General features: G+C 39.3%; 1 protein-coding gene across 1 annotated transcript; it reads left to right on the top strand.

The window, feature by feature from the left end:
- Positions 1 to 2553: 2553 nt before the first annotated feature.
- On the top strand, positions 2554 to 7096 carry LOC143305432 (uncharacterized). The gene is made up of 2 exons (XM_076689048.1): positions 2554 to 4015; positions 5828 to 7096. The coding sequence occupies exon 1, from the start codon at positions 2981 to 2983 to the stop codon at positions 3812 to 3814; it is 834 nt and encodes a 277-aa protein (XP_076545163.1). The 5' UTR covers positions 2554 to 2980; the 3' UTR covers positions 3815 to 4015; positions 5828 to 7096.
- Positions 7097 to 20965: the final 13869 nt, after the last annotated feature.

Below are 20965 nucleotides of genomic sequence, written 5' to 3' on the forward strand. Positions count from 1 at the left end.
ATTCAAAATATACAAAATATTCACGTATAAAGTGTAGCGCGTTCAATATCCTTCACTTGTTAGACATATTTTAAGTTATTTAACAAAAATTTGACTTAAAATTGTTAATAACTGTAAGAGAAACGGATTTAATAATTGAAAAATGATTATCGCGATCGTGAAATTACAGTCACTGTAGAAGGGTTCGGCAAGTTAATATCGACATATTGACTATTTAACTGTGGGATTTAGTTTTGAAAATCTCTCACGAGATATGTAATTCAAATCAAGCAATGTCGAATATACACGTCGAATGCAGTTAACTGGTTAATAATCGTATCTGGTACTGCTTTTCCATCATCGTGCGCAACGGCCAAGATGGGTGTAATTTCTTTCAATTGCCATTTTCTTGAAAAAGTACAAAAACGTGCACTCAATTTTTTCAGATTCTGGTAGAGGAAGGTTCACTCTTTCCTGTAGTAATAATTAAACATTCGGCAAGTGCCGGCATTTTTTTTAAATCAAACTCAAAGTTGAGATTTTAGGTAAATGTAGATACTTCGTTTCAATCAGGTCCTATTATTTATAAATAGTTGTTACATTTTAACTTACTTTATGCGCTGGATAGAATCTATATTAATCTAGTAAACTTTATAATTCAATTGAATTTTATCTTTCCGAGTAAAGTTCTTTGAAATCGTACATTGAAGTTACGGGTAATATGTATCAGCGTTTCGTTCTGATGAATTTCTACTGACTTTCAGTGCGGACCACAGCAAAACGGAAGCAAATATGAAAAAACGAATTACACTACGTTAAACTGCAGTTTATTCTCTATCCATGTACGCAAATAGTTTTTCAATTTTCGAATTTACGAAAATCGACTTTTGATCGCCGAAAGCTGTTTTGTCCCATTGTGCGGCGTGGAGGGGTTAAAAATTTGTCCCACGTCCCACGATTCTGGTATCACTGCTGGCAACAAGCGAGTACCCTGAAGCCGTCTTGAAGGAAGCATTAAAGACCACGCGGAGCTTCGTTGAAGGATCATGTAGCTTGACCACCGCATGATGCGGCATATAGTAGGCGTCTGCTTCCATGTGCTGCAAGGTCTGGTACTCGGACAGGAATTGGGAATACTTGCTGCCCAGGGACTCGTTCGAGGTCAATCGACGCTCACAGCTGAGCAGCAGCTTGAGTGTTGAAGACTGGGAAGGCCTCAACGCGGCGACCGGATCCATCCTGAAAAGTAAGCGGACCCAATAGCGTCCTGTAGAGTCCCGGATGCTTGCGTCCTTGCAGTGTCGTTCACAAATCTCCTCCTTGGGTGACAAATGGGGCTGGCCTGACAGTTCCTCTAATTCCCAGAAGCGTTGGAACAGCTTGCGTTGGAGACTGGCGCGCTGGATACGGGGTCCATCGGTGCCCAGCCGTCCTGAAAAAGACTTCTGCAGACACCAACGCCTAAAATCAGGTCCACTCTGGCTGGTACCCCGTAGACGGGATCAGCGAGCCTGACGTACTCCAAGTGCGGCCAGTGCCCTTGATGCATTCGGTGCATCGACAGGAACAATCATTCAAATTGAATCATTCCAAAACAATTATGATGCTACAGAGTTTGTAGTACAGATTACACTGTCCAACAGTGAATTGGCGTTCCGATTTCCACTAGGTGATTCTTATAGTGTTTTATACGCTGATTACGAATCTGCAAACCGTTTGCTCCTACATGTACAGTTTTTGGGAAATTTGATTTTGAAAAAAAAACATATTTTGCAGATTTAAACAAATTTTCTGACGTAATTATAAAAGATATTGAAATTCTATTTACACTAAAAGATTTTGTAGACTTTTCTGAATACAACAATACCTATCTTTAATACATTGCAAATGTTTAAGTACGTTTAAACGATCATTGAACGCGGAGGGACCCCGATTTGGCACCAATTTTTAGGATATTTTTCAATTTATCTGAAAAAGTAGAGGTCCAGCGTAAAATCAAATGATACCATGCGATAGAGCAGATTTTTATCTTGAAAAACCACCCGAAGAAAGTTGCAACATCGGTTGTTTTATCAAGCCAGAAAGCGAAATAGCTTCGCGGGAGACGAAATATCGACACTAGTGCTTTGCGTCAGGACGGTTGCTCAGCGTAATTTTGCAAATGTTTCCAATAATGCATTATTGTATTTAGCGCCTCTTCCTCTAGATCATAGTTGTAGTAGTACCCCTCCCCTCGCCCAGTGTCGCCACAATTTTTCAAAGCTAGGAAAAAAAAATTGCTTGCTACGTCGGGGTGGCCATGGCCGTGCGTGCCCTCGCGGTGGCCATGCCCGTGCGTGCCCTCGCGTCCATCTTCATTCTTTCGCTTTGTGCCAGTATCGTCACATGGTTAATTATCTTTAAGCGAATAAAAAAGCAATTATGGATGGGAGAAGGAAAAGGAGATCGTCGTCGCAGGACGAAGACAAAGAGAATCGAAGGAGGAGACGGAAAATTCGACGTTTGGAGAGGAAATTGGAAAAAGAAAAAAGAAAACACCGTAAGTAAAGGATAACCTCATTGGTCGGCGTCGAATGGACGAGGACGCTTGGCGTCAAAAATATTTCTTTTTGAAAAATTCCTGGAGGGAAAAACCAATAGGTTTTTTGTGTGCATACAATTTTATTGTTTTGCACGGTGCGTCTGGCGCTTACCAGACGCACCCCTACGTTTTACGAAGGAATAGGAGATCAATGGGATTCACGATTGTGCAGGTAAGCGTTCACCGTCTTGGACATCGTCGGCGTCGCAGATTTCTTCGAGAAGGCCGTCGAGACACAGTTCGTCGAGACGCTTAAGATCTCATTGGTCGTCACGTTATTCATCGCCTTGCAGTTCATACGAACACACGCAGTCTTACTCTGCGTCGAGGTCACGAAGCACGTCAAAACGACCAATATCCCGAAATGATGCATCGAGGCACTCGCGATCGAGAGGTACGCTCGTACCGCGTCGCTCGCCAATGCGAGAATTATCAAGACGTCCTCCGTCTTCGTCAAGCCACTCTTCGAGGAGAGGAGAGACGCCTGAACGTGTGGACCGAGATCGTCCGAATCAGAACGAAGAGACTGGAAATCAGTCAAAAGCTCAGACAAATATCGAAAATATCACAGCCGATAAGCCGACCGATAAACCGATCGAGGAGAATACTCCGTCGGGATCGTCGGAAGAGGTGCCAAAACAAGTGCCTGAACACGAAATTGAGCTCGAAGAAGAGATTATTAATGTGTTAGGCGCGCGGCTCGAGACAGATAAGAAGCCCGCAGCAGCGGTTCACAAGGACGTAGCGTTACGCTGGTCCGAAATTTTGCGAAAAGGGTTACCGACAGAAGAAGTTAAAAAATTAGTAGAAAAATATCCGGCGCCGGAGAATTGCTCGTTCATTGTCGTTCCGAAGCTAAAGGCGGAAGTCAACGCTGCAATCCAGGAGAATGCAATAAAAAGAGATAAAAGGATTGTCGAGAAACAGGAACGTATCGCGGCCTGTTTGGCAGCAGTCGGCAAAGCAATTGCGATAACCCTCAAAATAGACGATCCAAAAAAGGTGGAATTGTTTGAAAAGTTGAGCGATGGAGGTAGACTGCTAGCATCGATACACAGAGAGGAGTCTCTAGCGCGAAAAGGTCTTATATTGGCTAATTTAAATTCTTCGTTCAAGGCAACCTTATCCAACACGTCGATAGACGAGTGGCTTTTCGGCGTCGATCTCGACGAAAAATTGAAGACAGCCAAAAACTTAGAAAAGGCGTCAAAGGAATTGAAGCCTCTAACAAAACCAATACATACAACAAATTAATGCGCAGAAGAACCCAAAAAACACGAGGGGCCCGCCCCGACAGTCGACGTACGGGAATCGTATGCCGATGTCGGGCGGGCGTCGACCGACATCGTCGAACATCCCCGAGACGAAGAAGAAGCCGTACCGGGAGCTAGCTCACCGGTCGCGGGATCCACTTCGATATCAATACAGGAGGCGTCGATAAATACACCAGGAAACGTAGGTAAACCGGCGGGGCGCTTAAGATTTTTTGTAGAAGCGTGGTCGAAGGTAACGGATGACCCAATGATTAGACAGTGGGTGCAGGGTTATAAAATCCCCTTCGATTCATATCCGACCCAAGAACGCATCCCGGTCGAACCTACGTGGACGAGGAAAGAGGAGTTCTTAATCGATAATCAGATTAAGAAATTATTGGAGAAAGGCGCGATTAAAAAAGTTAAGTCTTCGAAAAAACAGTTCGTGTCAAATATTTTCTTAACCCCAAAACCGGATGGGTCACATCGATTGATACTAAACTTAAAAAAACTCAACGAGTTTAGTACGGCAGCACATTTTAAGATCGAAGACTGGAAAGTTGCTAAAAAATTAATTAATTCGCATGATTTTATGGCCACTCTCGATTTAAAGGACGCATATTATCTGGTGCCTATCGATCAGAGCAGTAGAAAATTTTTGCGATTTCGTTTCCGAGGCGAAACATTCGAGTTTACGTGCTTGCCCTTCGGTTTAAACGTTGCGCCGCTCGTGTTTACAAAAATTTTAAAGCCGGTAGCTGCTTATTTGAGAAAACGGGGTTTCGCGTCAGTTATTTATCTTGACGATATCCTTATCCTCGATAGATCAAGAGAGAGTTGTATTGAAAACATCTAGGTAACAGCTACGCTTTTACAAGAGCTTGGGTTTATAATTAACGCAGAGAAGAGTCTCACAATCCCCACGCAACGCTGTAAATACCTAGGGTTGATTTTCGATTCGACGAGAATGACGATAGAATTACCAGAAGATAAAATTCAAAAAACCATAGAACTGCTCGAAAGGTTTAGTAAAATCTTACGTTGTACGGTGAGGGAATTTGCGGCTCTTGTCGGCACTTTGGTTTCACGGTGTCCAGCATTAAAATACGGGTTGATTCATGTAAGAGCTTTCGAAAAGGAAATATCTCGCGCACTCGAGGACAGTGGAGATAATTTCGATGCCAAAATGAGTATTTCAAAAAATTGGAGTCAGGAGGTCGCGTGGTGGAAGTAGAACATTCGGTTAGCTAGTGCACCCATAAACGAGCCGATATTCGAACTCGAGATTTATTCAGACGCGTCGCGCACAGGTTGGGGATGTTACTGCGAGGGACGACGAAGTCATGGTCATTGGAATGCTATTGACTTAGAGTTACACATAAACGAGTTAGAATTACGAGCAGCGTTCTTCGGGTTAAAATGCTTTGCAAAAGATAAAAGACAGAGTAATATTTTGCTTCGCATTGATAATACGACGGCTATTGCATATATTAATCGAATGCGAGAGTAGTAAGTTTGAGGGCTTAAGTTGCTTAACCAAAATAATCTGGGATTGGTGTGAACACAGAAATATCTGGATATCGGCTGCATATATACGTTCTAGCGAGAATACGGAAGCGGATCACTAATCAGGCCGATTACAACCGGAAACGGAATTCGAGCTCTCCGATAGCGCCTTTCGGAAAATAGTAAAAAATTTCGGGCAGCCGCAAGTGGATCTATTTGCATCCCGAGCGAACGCAAAATGTAGACGCTACATTTCATGGCAAAGAGATCCGGACTCGATTGCAATCGACGCGTTCACAGTGGAGTGGAACCGATGGTTCTTTTACGCTTTTCCCCCTTTTTCCGTTATTTTAAGAATGTTGAGAAAAATTGAGAACGAAGGTTCGAGCGGGATAGTCGTCGTTCCATATTGGGAGGCACAACCATGGTTTCCCTTGTTCTTATCGCTGCTGGACGGCGAACCGTTGATTTTTCGACCAAATATTAATCTAATTCATTCCTCCGACAGGGAAGCGCACCCTTTGTGGCGACGCCTTACTCTAATTGCCGGCAGGTTATGCGGGAAGCATTTATCCGAAGAGACGTCCCGTCGGAATCCGTAGATATTCTCATAGCCTCGTTATCAAAGTCATCAATCCGGCAATACGATTCGGGATTAAAAAAACGGTGGACATTCTGCGCGAACAAGGAGATTGATCCGTTTATAGAATCCCCGAATAACGTGTTGGCTTTTCTCACGCAAGAGTTCAGAAAAGAAGCATCGTACGGAACGCTAAATTGCTATAGATCAGCGATTTCGCTGATTACGGGATCCGATCTGGGTCAGAAGGAAAAAATACAGCGGTTCTTTAAAGGGGTAGCAAAGCTGAGACCGACGACGCCCCGTTACGATTCAACTTGGGATCCTAAAGTCGTTCTCAATTTCTTATCCAAGTGGTATCCGAATGAGGATATTAGTTTAGAAAACCTTTCGTTAAAATTAGTGACCCTAATGGCACTAGTTACGGGTCATAGGATGCAGACGTTGACGTTAATTGATTTGCGAAACATTTGTCGCGTTAACGACAACGCGCTGGAAATAAAAATTCCCGACATTATAAAGACATCTGGGATAAATAGGAAACAACCGGTGCTTCGATTACCGTTTTTTGAAAGCGACAAATCTATTTGCGCGGCTTCAGCGTTATTAGCGTACATTGAAAAAACAAAAGGGTTGCGCGAATCGGAAGTAAAGTTATTTATTTCCTTCAAAAAACCGCATAAAGCAGTAACGACTCAAACTCTTAGCAGATGGATTAAGTCGACCTTGAAGGAAAGTGGTGTTGACGTTAACGTATTCTCAGCATATAGCACCCGTCATGCAGCGACGTCGGCCGCTAAACGCAAGGGCGTTAATATTGATGTAATCAGAAAAACGGCGGGATGGTCGGAAAATTCTGAAACCTTTGCGCGTTTTTATGATAGAGAAATCCCTGCGGAGTACAGGCAATTTGCAGAAGCGATATTACAATAGATACTCTAAAAACAGTTCCTGTAAGTGTTAGAATGTATGTATCGGAAGAAAACAGTTCCTATTAAGGCTATATGAGTATTTTATTTAAAAGTTAAAAAAAGAAAAATATAATAATAAGAAATAAAATACGGCTGTCGTAATTCTCACTTTAAACAGCTACAACTATGATCTAGAGAAAGAGGTGCTAAATACAATTAATGATTAAACGAACTTACCTAAGTGAAGTTCAATCATGATTGTATGATGCGCCTCTTCCGAATAGATCAGTCCCTCCCTCCCTGTTATCTCGAGAGAGATACCCGTAAATCGGAATTACGACAGTACGTTAAAAAATGAAGATGGTCGCGAGGGCACGCACGGGCATGGCCACCGCGAGGGCACGCACGGCCATGGCCACCCCGACGTAGCAAGCAATTTTTTTTTTCCTAGCTTTGAAAAATTGTGACGACACTGGGCGAGGGGAGGGGTACTACTACAACTATGATCTATTCGGAAGAGGCGCATCATACAATCATGATTGAACTTCACTTAGGTAAGTTCGTTTAATCATTAATTATATGCTTCATTATTCGCTAAACCAACCGATAATATTTGACATAAACTATAAAATCCACAAGTATTTGTTATTATTAGTCATTTTTCCATTTTTGACATTTTTACAATAATTTCCATTTGGTATTATAGGTAATGTTGTGTATTTATCGCTAGATGCGTCAAAATTTGGACATGCGTCGGCGTAACGATAAATAGTCTTCTTTATATTTTTATTGCACCAATTTTGTTCGGCTTGCAATTCTGTTTGTTCGGCTTGAATGATCATCTATAACATTACTATCGAGATTATCAGTATCGGTAATGTCGGTCGATGTAAATAAATTACTATTACTATTAATTTTGCTTTTGTCATCGACATTTATTGTACAATCATTTTCTAATTTTCTTGCTACTGCTAATTTTATCCTTCCGGCTAAAGAAAATATATGTTTGCTGACAAACTTATCAGCTCTCATAGTGTTAGAATAGGCGCGGTTTATGGCATGGCGAGTTTAGAAATAGGTATTTTTTGTATTAGATAGTTTTCCCTTGCCATATGCTTGCCAGAGGTTTAACAGTACCTGGCAGAGTTTAGAATATTTAAGAAGGCCACGCCATAAATCGCACAGACCCGAAGGGTAACTCTGCCGCGACGACAAAGGGGCACGTTGACTTAAAGGAACCACGTGCGATCTCTGGAAAACCCAGACCAACTTGTATTTTTCCTCCCCCGTACGAAGGGCACATTCCTCTTTCAGGATCTACCACGCCAAGGGCGTACTGGAAGGGAAGAATTGTGCCTATATAATCGACGTCAAGTCGCTCGAAGGCAGATTTTCTTAGATAGAGCACAGTACATACGGAACGTAGACATAGATACACAGAATTTCCTCAAGTGTAACAAATTTCAATCTACACATTGTAACACACACACACAAACACACACCACCATTAATTATGATTAAATAATTCAACATACTATCGACATAATTATTATCGGTCCCAAGCCGATTCAACTTGGGTGGTCCTTCCACAATCCATAGACGGCACTCCGTGCAAATACTCAGGACCTATCATCGTCCTAACACATAGGAAGAGATATGTCTCTCAATGTACGGTTCTTTAAATCGTTAAATTCAGATTCTACTGCCGCAGACGTCGCATTTGTAGAACCATAACCAAAAGTTGTAGGCATAATTTCGGTAAATAACAGAAAGTACTGTAATAAAGTTTTAAATTTGTTCGCAAAATCTATGCAGTAGAATCCATTAATGTCATAGGTTTCTTCCAATTTATTTGATTGAGAGACACAATTGTTATAAATTGAATCAACCCAACGATGTATATTTGTTTCGATACCGTCTGCATCGTTTAACATATCTTCATCATTTTCACATTCAGTAGATGACTGACTTTGATCATTCACTGATATGGATAATGTATCTGTATCTCCTTGATTAAGTAATGTCAAACTGTTTCGTGCTCTCATTGCCAAACTATTAAAATTTTGGTAAGTACTCATGGCGAGAATTAAAATACTACGCGTTACTTTTTCAAATTCATGGAACGATTTTTGTTTTCTTAAAATTGCTATTGAACGCATAAAAAATAATCGTACCAGAAAAACAATTCCACCTAGCAATCATATTCATAAAAAGACATATATCTAATCTTAAAAGACAAGGCGGTTTAAGTATATTTGCACCAATTATTAAAGCGAAACATGTGGATAAATAATCATGCAAAGTAACAGATCTTGTAAATGCTCTTGCAACAGCTCCAAGTAAAGCTTTGTCAAAGTCGGTGACTACATCTTTAGGAGAGGGTAATACCGAATTTTACATAGCACCGGTGCGTAAAAATTCTTGCAATCAAATTACTATAGTATTTGTGTTTTGTGATGTGGAAATTATTTGAAAAATGGGAGCTGTATTTTCAACAATTTGTGCTACTACTTGGTATAAAAATATGTGCAAACATAATTCGCCATTTGGCAATTTGATTTTTTTCATTAAAGGCCCAGTAGCATCAATATATAACGTCATGTGATATTTTTCATACAAGGTAAATTGTTCTCGACTCCAATAATGCACGATTAAAGGATCTAAGCCAATAAATCTAATCGCGCCTTCGTACCGCGGACAATATTTCATTAAGAAAAGATTTTCAAATATGTTAGTGGATGTTACACCTAATAATATATCTTGCCGTGTTTGTTTGGCTTTGCGAAGTATGTACGTCGCACGAATATAAATGTGCAGGCTCGTAATCTGCAACATCCATTAAAACATCAGCCTGTTGTCTTCTCCATATACAAGGAAGAGTTTTACCAACTATTAATTTTTGGGCAATTTTCTTGCGATTCAGACCTTTTAATTGACGTTTTTTCGTATGTTTTATGTTTAAATCGAAATCATGAATTGTACATTCCATTTTTTATATTATTATTCCTTTTTTGTGGTGCATTTATAATTTGTCCGAGAAAATTGCATTTACATTCCGGACATTTACCGGTAACGGTCAAAAAAATTCCATTTTCGGATAATTTGGCACATTTAAACGTAAGTGCGCATGGCAATTTTGTTTCATTATACAATTTCTCATATAGTATGCTTGTCCATGCGTAACGCCGTAACACATGTATATTACGTTTGTCACGACTTTTAAAATTATATTTGACTTCTTCGTCAGAAATTTACGACCATATATCGGTGACATCAATTGTAAAAGAAATCGCATGGCTGTTGTTTAAAGTATCAATCGCTGTTTATTATTTTCTTCAACTTTTGTGTCACGTGCTAAAAGTAAGTCCTTGTAAATATTGTAACGATTTAATTTTAAAATATTGTAAATATATTTAGGACTAATTGAATAATTCAATGCAACAGAAAGTTGTTTGTATAAATTAGAACTAGGAAAAACAATACGACCATCGTTTCCTATTACATCTTTGAAATCTTCCGATTGCAATAATGATACAGTAAAACCTGGATAAATGCAACCAAGATTGGGACCCAGTGGTTGCATTTATCCAAGCGAGGTGTCGAATCTCGGGTTACACGCGACGACCAGCCAAGCGTGAACGTAGGAAGGGATAGACAGTGGCGGAAAGAGAGAGGTCCGATGATGAAAGGAAAGAGCCGAAACGTATCGGCGTGACTAATACTAATTCAACTATAAAACTTTTTTATTTTTGACTTTTTTTTATTAAAACTTTTACTAACGCATTGGTGAAATTTTTCTGATTCAAATGGTACCAAACACGATATAGTTTCAATTATAATTACTTGCTAAAATTGATGTTAAAGGTTGGCGAAAAGCAACAGAGATCGAAATCAAAACCAGTCGCGGTGTCGGCTCTGGTTTCAAAGGTTTCATTTATTCAGGCAAGGTGTCGATTCTGGGCATTTAATGTTGCATTTATCCAAGCGAGGTGTCGATTCTGGGCATTTAATGTTGCATTTATCCAAGCGAGGTGTCGATTCTGGGCATTTAATGTTGCATTTATCCAAGCGAGGTGTCGATTCTGCGTCCGTACACATGTTTTGTATTCAGCCGACATGCCGATTCTGTGTCCGTACATATGTTTTGTATTCAGCCGACATCATTTATATTCAGTCGTGGTGTCAATTCTATGTTGTTTATTCTATTACTATTGTTTATAAATATAATTCAAACTATATCGTGTTTGGTGTCATTTTAATAAGAAAAATCTCACAAATGCATTAGTAAAAGTTTCATTAAGAAAAAGTTAAAAATAAAAAAGTTTGATCGTTCAATTAGTATTAGTCACACCGATATTACGGTCGGATCATATTACACGGTTTCCTCGTCGAGCGGCTCGGTTCGCCTAGGGGGATCCCCCCAAGTGGAAGGGATAGCGATGTTGCATTTATTCAAGCATTCTTTCGTTGCATTTATCCAGGTTTTACTGTATTAGGTTTGAAACAAAAGCCATGGCTGAAGTTTCGTTCATATGTTCGTATGCCCAAACAGGCGACAATGTGTAACACAGCTTGCAAGTCTCTGTTCCTCGGGACCGACGAAAACGCAGCTTATCAAGTGGAGGCACCGTCACCGTCAGCGTGGTTAACTTGCAGACTGTTACACATAGCTTGCGGCACCCTCACCACTTCCCCCACCGCACTGTCAGCGCGCTTATCCGTACTCAAGTTGACCACCCACTATTTTTATACGTCTCGATGAGCACAAGTCAGTAAGTACTGTTCGTCCGCCAGAAGATGGCAAGTGAAAGGTATTTACGCTCTCACTCTTTACGCCACTATTGGTCGCCACATCGTGCACTCCATGGGGATAATGCACATACACGTGCCCGTTCATCGTGCACTCCATGGGGATAATGCACATACACACATGTGCCCGTTCACCGCACTCACATGACACCGTTCGAACCACTCGCGAGGCCTCGCACGTGGGTACCCCCTTTTTCCGCGCGCACGTGCAATGCGGCACGCCCGGACCGTTCTAAATCGCTTTTGCGAATGCTCGTTGGCGCCTCGCGGCGCCCCCCTCCCTTCTCTAAATTCGTTTAAACTAAACGCTGTCGCCCTCGAGCGACCTATTGTCAAAATAGTTCGCTAGGAGCAGTCAGCGCGATTCGCGCGAACAACCGACTTCGAAATGCACTAAAAAGTATGAAATAATTTCTATTTCATTTATACAAATACCTAATAGCTATTAATAAAACCTATTTACTCGTTAAATAGTATACTAAATACATTTCAACCTTTTCGGAGGAGGCGCAAAATTAAAAACTTTTCTACTCGGAAGATCCTAGTTCAGGGATTGGCAACCGAGATCACGTCGGTTACCGAATGACCCATTTGATTTCAAGTTAACAATGCGAATTAACTACGTGTACATCAAAAGTGCTGTCAACTTCTAATACAATCGTTACAGTTATAAATGTTTTAGCCGTACCTATAACATTCCGTTTCTTATGACATATTATTATTTGTCAAGTGTGCTATACCGCAATCAGATCGTTATTGGCAGGATTGTATATTCGGCTATTTTTAATTTTGCGCCGCCTCCGAAAGCATTGAAATGTATTTAGTATCCTATTTAACGATTAAGTAGATTTTATTAATAGCTGTAGAATACTGGTGTAAATAGAAATAGAAAATATTTTACACTGTTTAGTGCATTTCGAAGTCGGTTTTTTTTGTTAAAAATTATTTTATGTCCATTGCTTTCCTTTGAATTAAAACTCTCTCGCCTCTCCTGCTTCCGATATTCGCTTCCGCGCCATTAGATTGAACTGTTACCTGCCGAACCTCACCTCTATCGCGAAAAACGTGATCATACACGTTACAATTTTATATTTACGCAATCTCCTTGGGAACTAGTCATAGAAGAGACAAACAAGAATAGACTCAAAATGCAATCACAAGGAAACATATCGAGAATGAAACAATTCAAATCGATTAGAATGGACGAAATGGAAAAGTTGATGCGTCTTCCGTTTCATATGGGTCATATTAAACTTCCCAAACTAAATGACTATTGGAACTAGAATACTTTTTTCAAAAACTTTTTTATTCAGCAATATAATGTCCGAAAATCGTTTTCTTCAAATTTGAAGATTGTTTCATTGTAATTTCGAAGCTAATTACACAGTTGACAGATTAGGCAAGATAAGACCTCTTATATAATACATTTTCTTACTGAGAGAATGAAGTTCATTTACGCTCTAACAAAATACCTTTGCATTGATGAATCGATAGTACTTATTGTGGAGAGACCGATTAGTTTTTAGGCAATACATAAAAAATAAAAAACATAAATACCGGATAAAATTACGATTAATTGGGTTTTCATAAATGAAATATTTGGACGTACGAAACTTTAAATCACGATATCTCAAAAATGAAAGCCCATTCTGAATAAACCCACAAGGCCTTTCTAACACTGGCTACGCACTACAACCTCCGCATGGCGGTGTTGCAAAAGCAATTTTCACACCTTGGCACTCCCCTTGTTATTGAAGTATTAGTTCAATATAAAAGTAATTCAAGCTTAATAAAGCATATGTTCAGTATGAAGTGATATGTTCAGTATGATATATTGAAGTTGTGATATTGAATAGAGGATTCCCTCATCCCGAAATAAAACTTTATTGGCCTTCCATGTCCACGTAACTGGAAATTCGAAGTCGTGTCAATTCCGTTCGTCGATTCTGTGAGTGAGTAGAAGGAATGTTGGACTCTGACAATGAGACTTCATAAGAATACGTCTACATATAAAGATACGTCTAAAGAATTTCAAGCACGAATACTTCAAAAAGTAGGAAAAAACGAGAAAAGTCGGTATTGAATCAATTTTAATAACTTGCGTCCTTTAATCCATTTACATCGGGTAAGCGGAATAATACGCATACGCTAGTAGCGTATTCAGAATTGTGACGCAAATGGGTTAATTAAGTAAATTCCTTTTTAGGTATTTTCATTAAGAAATCAAATTATTGTAGCTAATATGGACGCATATTTAAAGGTAAATGTATAATTTTCTAAACGAAAGAGTTTCATACAATAGAACTAGTTTTTAGAAGGAATAGTATCAAATTTAGAAAATAAAATTAGGGCTGTCTCTATGGTCCGCCGACCAAGGGTTAATTGATAACTTAATAACTGAGGATTGCAAAGTGTTAAATGGTATTCAGCTTGAAAATAAGCTAACGAGATGTTAGAGAGTACAGTATCTTCAAAATTTCAAGCGTGACTTACGAGAAGGAAGTCTCATTTGGTAAACGATCTGAGTCTGGCTACCTATTAATTCTAACATAATTACTTTTCTGATTGCTGATCGTTCTAATATAATTTCGTGGAACAAAAAGAAACACCGATGAGTAAGTTTGAGTCTATTTTAAAATTAGTTGTCACATTGACGGTGCTTTTAGTTTATAAAAAAGACTCTCAATAAAATATAAAGCCTGTTTCAAGTGAGTTTGGTAATGAAACAATTGGTTAATTATCACTTACATTTTTATAGATAAAAAAGCTGAACTAATTTAGGACATGTGAAGCTAAATTATCCATGACCGCCAGATTGGAAACTAAACCCAATTTAATTGGTAATATGTGTCTGGATGATATACGAACTTCCGCAAGAGTTTGTCATCGATTTTCTGAGTATATACAGATAAGAAAAAGAAAAGTGAATATCATGAAGATTGTCGTCCGAGACTTTCGATAAAGGGTATAGCCGGGTAAGATTCACAAAATGGCCCTTGAACCAAATTAAATTCAGAATGCGTCATTCGATAGCATATCAAAAGAAAATACTGTACACCAATTTTCAACCTTTATCTTAACGAGGGGGGCAGTGAGGGGGGGCAAAAGAAACGCCAAATCGTGCCCCATTTCTCCTATTTAATAACATCGGAAAATTCTGAAAAAATTCTGATACACTATAAACACGGTAGCACATATTAGGGAATTTTTTTAGATTTTTTCATTGCAAATCCTAGTTGTAAAAAATAAAAAACCGAACAAACAATTTGAAGAAACACGATTTGTTATTGAAAATGTAAGAACACTACTTTTATATTACTGTGGTAATAACATATTAGTATAACTATTACTCTTGAATTTTTTCAGATTTTTTGTTGTGGTGCAACGTAGTTAAAAAAATCAAAAACCAATTATTTCGCATTAAAAAGTAACTTCTACTTCGAATTTTTATTTAAGTTAATTCTATTTCGGCAACCTGTATACCAATTGTATGAATGTGAATCCATTTAAAAGTACTTAATATATATTCTAAAAAAACAATACAATCAGGAAATACAAATTCGAAGTAGAAGTTACTTTTTAATGCGAAATAATTGGTTTTTGATTTTTTTAACTACGTTGCACCACAACAAAAAATCTGATAAAATTCGAAAGTAATAGTTATATTAATATGTTATTACCACAGTAATATAAAAGTAGTGTTCTTACATTTTCAATAACAAATCGCGTTTCTTCAGATTGTTTGTTCAGTTTTTCATTTTTTACAACTAAGATTTGCAATGAAAGAATCTGAAAAAATTCCCTAATATGCTCTATCGTGTTTGTAGTGTATCTTAATATTTTCAGAATTTTCAGATGTTATTAAATAGGAGAAATGGGGCACGATCTGGCGTTTCTTTTGCCCCCACCACCACCACTGCCCTCCTCGTGAAGATAAAGGGTTGAAAATTGGTGTATAGTATTTTCTTCTGATATACTATCGAATAACGCATTCTGAATTTAATTTGATTCAAGGGCCATTTTGCCTACCTTATCCGGCTATACCCTTTATCAGTGACAGTCAAAATATCAAGTTCGAAGAGAATTTACTTAATTACCATCGTAATTAACAACATTACGTGTTAATTAACCAGAACATGCTCGAACGAAACTTCAAAGGCACGTCGAGGAAAATTAGAAATTAAGTGGATATGTAATTTCTAGATAAACTTCATTTTCTGAAACTTAGTTTAATGGATGGTCCAGCAGGCATAAATTGAGTTTTGATAACAGCACAATTTACGCACCTAAGCAACTGCCACATATTGGTAGTAAGTTAGTATTCATAGGACATGGCTGACTGTGGTTCGTCAAATTAATAGCTTTCTTTATTCTGAATAATTTTCTATTTGAGAATCTAGCTATTCTCTCTAGCACAAAGTCTATTACGAATTTTCAGCAATTTCCGGTCAGGAATTTGTACTCGGACAATTATGTAAAGATAAGCACCAGACCCTATTCAGATTATCCAAAGTGGTCAACCATCAAATCTTCAAGTAAAATATTTTCAAAATGTTCCACAACGAAGTGTCGTTGGTAAAAATATCGCGTACAAAAAATTGTCGCCAGAACATCGCCGGCGTAAAACAAATTTAGTCGCGACATCAAAATAATTCCGGTAAAATTGTTAGGTTAGGTTAAGTTAGATTATGACAACCGCCAAATAGACGAGTTTTTGCGAGGCATCGCGCATAACTTGGATCTGAAGGTTTAGCTTTTTCACAATGTTACGAAACTCTAGTGTCACCTTTACTACTATATTGTGATTACAGGGCAATTGTGTAATACGTTCTGGTGGTGATGTTTTGTCTGTTATGTTTTTACCGGCGATGTTTTGTCGTGAAACACTTCGTTTGCAAAGAAAAAATGATAAGCTGCATTAAAGTTCCGACTGAAAAGAGCTTTAGAAAAAAGAAAATTTTTACATCGAATGAAACACAGCGGGTGAGGAAACGTTCCCAGTTTGGCATAGTTGTAGTGTTTTAACTAAAAAATGATCGCACAATAGTGCAATACAAACCTACCATTGATTTATGCTTAAATAGTATACTAAATACGTTTCAACTTTTTCGGAGGCGGTACAAAATTAAAAATACCCGGATAAACGATGCTGCCAATAACGATTTGATAGGTTGCTGACGTCTGAACTAGGATCTTCCTAGTAGAAGAAAGTTTTTAATTTTGCGCCGCTTCCGAAAAGGTTGGAATGTATTTAGTATACGATTTAACGAGTAAATAGGTTTTATTAATAGCTGTTGGGTATTTGTATAAATGAAGTATGATGATACGGTTTAATAAGGCGAACACAAGGAGTAACATAAAGAAACTGAACTTTATTTAATGGAGGACTCTGCTTCCGATCTCTGGTGATCTTTCCTCGAGAGTGACCATAAAAAAAAAAGAACGCGCTAGGCGACGCGAGAAAAACGCGCGAACATAGAATACATATGTAAACAGGGAAAGGAAACTATCATGCATAAAATCAGTAAGCGCCATTATACATTGCCTCTATTCTAACACTCCGCCTCAATGTATAATCGCAACATAAAACTATATTAAACATGAAATATGTAAATATATATATGAAACGTGAACATGAGATAAATTGATATATATATAAAACAGTCATAGAATGAACATAAAATAAACAACTTAAATCCTTTCAATACCTAAACACGAACGTAGTTTAACGAATTGGTCTCCTGTGAGACTTTTAGTCAGAACATCTGCGACTTGCTTTTGAGTATTTATGTAACGTACATCAATTTCTTTGCTTTGATACATATTTCTGACAAAATTGTATTTAATGTCTACGTGTTTTAACCTACGATGTTACCATCGACCTAACAAATAAATTACTGACTGATTGTCCTCGTAAACTACGATGGGATCAATACCATTTACATTAAAGTCTTCTAATAGTCCTTTTAACCAAATTGCATCCGTCAATGCTGTTGCCAAGGCGACATATTCAGCTTCAGTAGACGAAAGTGTGATTCCAGTTTGTTTCCTCGTTGATCATGACACCGTAGAGCCAAAAACTTGGAGTAGAAAGCCAGCAGTGGACTTGCAATCATCGCCCGTTGCCCAGTTTGCATCCACGTAGACCTGAAGTGGAATTCCTGGATTCGTACCCCGTCTGAATATTAATCCATAGTCAAGAGTGCCCTTTATATATCGTAGGATTCGTTTAAGGCCCCTCCAATGAGCCATCTTAGCATTGCTTTGGAAGCGACTATGTATAATAATTCACCGCAACAGTTATGTCGGGGCGAGTGTTGAGCATTAGAAACATGAGACACCCAACAAGTTCTCTGTAGGGTTTCAACTTAATTATTATTTCTTCATTAACATCTTCATGTTTGGTAGGGTTTACTTCCATTGGTGATTTTGAAGGGTTGCAGTCCATCATCTGAAAACGAGCTAGGAGCTCTTCCATGTACGCCCTTTGACTTAGGAACAAGCCTCTTGATGTCTGCTTAATCTTTATCCCGAGGAAGCTAGTCAATTCACCAATGTCTGTCATTGTGAATTCATTCTTGAGGGCATCCACAACTCGTTGTATCTGGATTTCATCCTCACCTGCAATAATAATGTCATCGACATAAAGTAAAAGATATAGACGCCGATACCTTGACGTTCCCATATAGAGACAATGATCTCGTTCCGATCTTTTTAATCCCAGGCGCAGGATAAATTCGTTGAATCTGGCATTCCAGGCTCATGGAGTCTGTTTAAGACCGTACAGGGAATATAATTCAATTTACACACACGATTATCATCCCTAGTGAATCCTTGAGGCAATTTCATGTATATCTCTTCTGTAATACTTCCATGAAGAAAGGCATTCTTTACGTCCAGTTGCCTAGTCTTCAGCCCGAGTTCGTTTACAATTGACAGTAAAGTCCGTACGGTAGCGAGACAGGCAACAGGGGCGTAGGTCTCTTCATAATCCAATCCTCTTCTTTGCGAGCACCCCTTTACCACAAGACGAGCCTTATATTTACTGATGTTCCCGTTTTCATCCCTCTTAATTCTAAACACCCATCTGTTATCAATGATTTTTCTTCCAGGAGGCGGTGGTACCAAGTCCCACGTCCTGTTTTCCACAAGTGATTTAATCTCTTCATTGACTGCACGCTTCCATTTTTCCTCGTCATCCCGTCCATATATATCATTGAACTGCTGTGGAACATCCTCGACAAAAGACTCTGCACATAAAGCAAGAACAGTATAATCATTTAGATACATGGGCTTACTCTTTTCTCGTGTGCTTTTCCTCAAATTTTTAGTGTTGTCTTCTAGTACTGGCTTTCCTTGATCCCTTTCCTCCTCTTCAGCATCGTAGTAATCAAGTCCTTCATCACTTAGTACCTCTTGTTCTCCGCCTGAATTGGAAACTTCCTGAGTCTGTGCTTCTTCCTCTGTATGTTCCAAGTTACTATAAAAATCTTTAGTTTCAAAGGTGAATTTTGATTCGTCAAAAACAACATCATGACCCAGTATTATTTTGTTGTCTTCTGGACACCACAGTCGATACCCGTTTGCACAGTAGCCCACCATTTTGCAGCGTTTGGAGCGAGATTCAAATTTTCCATTTACCAGTTCCTTAGGGATGTGAAGATATGCGATACAGCCAAAAACCCTTAGCTTTTGGAGGTTAGGTTTTTCTCCGTACCGGAGTTCAGCTGGCAGCTTGTCTTTCAAAGCATTAGTTGGGCATCGATTGATTAAATAAACAGCTGCCAAGACAGCTTCAGACCAGAAAACCTTACCCATTTTTGAATAGAGAATCATGCAGCGAGCCTTCTCTATTATCGTCCTGTTCATCCTCTCCGCAACTCCATTCTGTTGGGGTGTGTAGCGGATTGTGAACTCAAACTGAATTCCACAGTCTTCAAAATACTGACGGGTTTCATTGGAGATATATTCTCTTCCGTTGTCGCATCTAAACCTACTTATTTTCAGATTGAAACGGGCCTGCGCCATGGACTGAAACACTTTAAAACATCTAAGTACTTCCGATTTAGCCTTTAACGTGTATGCTACAGTGAAATGCGTAAAGTCATCTATAAAGGTGAGCAAATATCTCTTTTCGTCAAAGGATGTGACATCTATTGGACCGCACAGGTCACTGTGAACCAGCTCAACAGGACGCTTGGCTCTGATACGTTCAGTTCGGTGGGGCAGACGGGTCTGCTTACCCTCCACACAGGTTCCGCAGAGTTCTGATGAAGTTCCAAATTCCTTCACCTCTATTCCATTCGCCATGTTGACCAATTTCCTTAGCCCTGAGCTGCTCGGATGCCCAAGACGATGATGCCACAAGTGCACTGTGTCGGCGGCTCTGCAAATATTCACAACTTCCGTTAAACTTTCAACGTAGAGTTCATAAAGTTTGTCTCTGCGATGCGCGATCGCGGCAACACAATTGTCTTTCGCGATGATTGCTTTACCGTCCTTAAATGTTATTGAAAAACCGTTCATCTCAAGCTTACGGACTGAGAGAAGATTACACTCAAGTCCAGACACTGACAAAATTCCCGTCATAAAAATGTCATAAGCTTTATTGTTCACTTGCGTGCGCACTCGTAAATCACCTATTTCATCCGCAGTCAAAACGTGGCCCGATTTAGCAACACGTATACTTATTGGTGTCTCTAATTTCCGCACATTAATTAACTTTGTCCCTTTAGTTGCCAAATGTTCAGTGGATCCGGAATCCAGAATCCAATTTATATTTGACGCGTCACTTCCACTTCCGTTTGCGAAGAACATGATAGCTGTTTGGTCATTTGTACTGTTCTCATCAAGCGCGGCATTCGCTGTTTCCGAATTTTTACTTTCGTACTTTAATTTACGACACTCCGACCGTTTATGTCCGGTTGTACCACAATAATGGTATTTATAATCAAAATGGGTGCGATATGTTCCGTTTCCGGCATTTGATCCGTTTGATTTCGCGTTTCGATTATTGTTCATGTTCCGGTTTCCATCAGAGTTCGCGTTCCGGTTTTTATTAAAACCCGCGTTCCGATTTCCGTTAAAGCTCGCGTTCCGATTTCCGTTAGAACTCGCGTTCCGATTTCCGCGACGCTTATTTGTCGTGGCTGTAAATGCCGTAGATGAATTCCCGCACACTGTACTGCCGTTATTACCACCGCGTTTAGCCTCTTCATCCAGCAGCCTTGTTTTTACGAAACTGAGAGTCAACTGTCCGCTCGACATCGTCTCCAAGGCGGTTACGACCATGTTGTATTCTTCCGGCATCGTTAATAACAAATGACACACGATGTCCGTTTCTTCC

The sequence above is a fragment of the Osmia lignaria genome, chromosome 7 (assembly GCF_051020975.1).
Source record: "Osmia lignaria lignaria isolate PbOS001 chromosome 7, iyOsmLign1, whole genome shotgun sequence".
In the NCBI taxonomy this organism is placed as follows: Eukaryota; Metazoa; Arthropoda; class Insecta; order Hymenoptera; family Megachilidae; genus Osmia; species Osmia lignaria.

Coding starts and splice junctions, on each gene's coding strand:
- LOC143305432 (XM_076689048.1), top strand. CDS start 2,981: ATGCGAGAATTATCAAGACGTCCTCCGTCTTCGTCAAGCCACTCTTCG.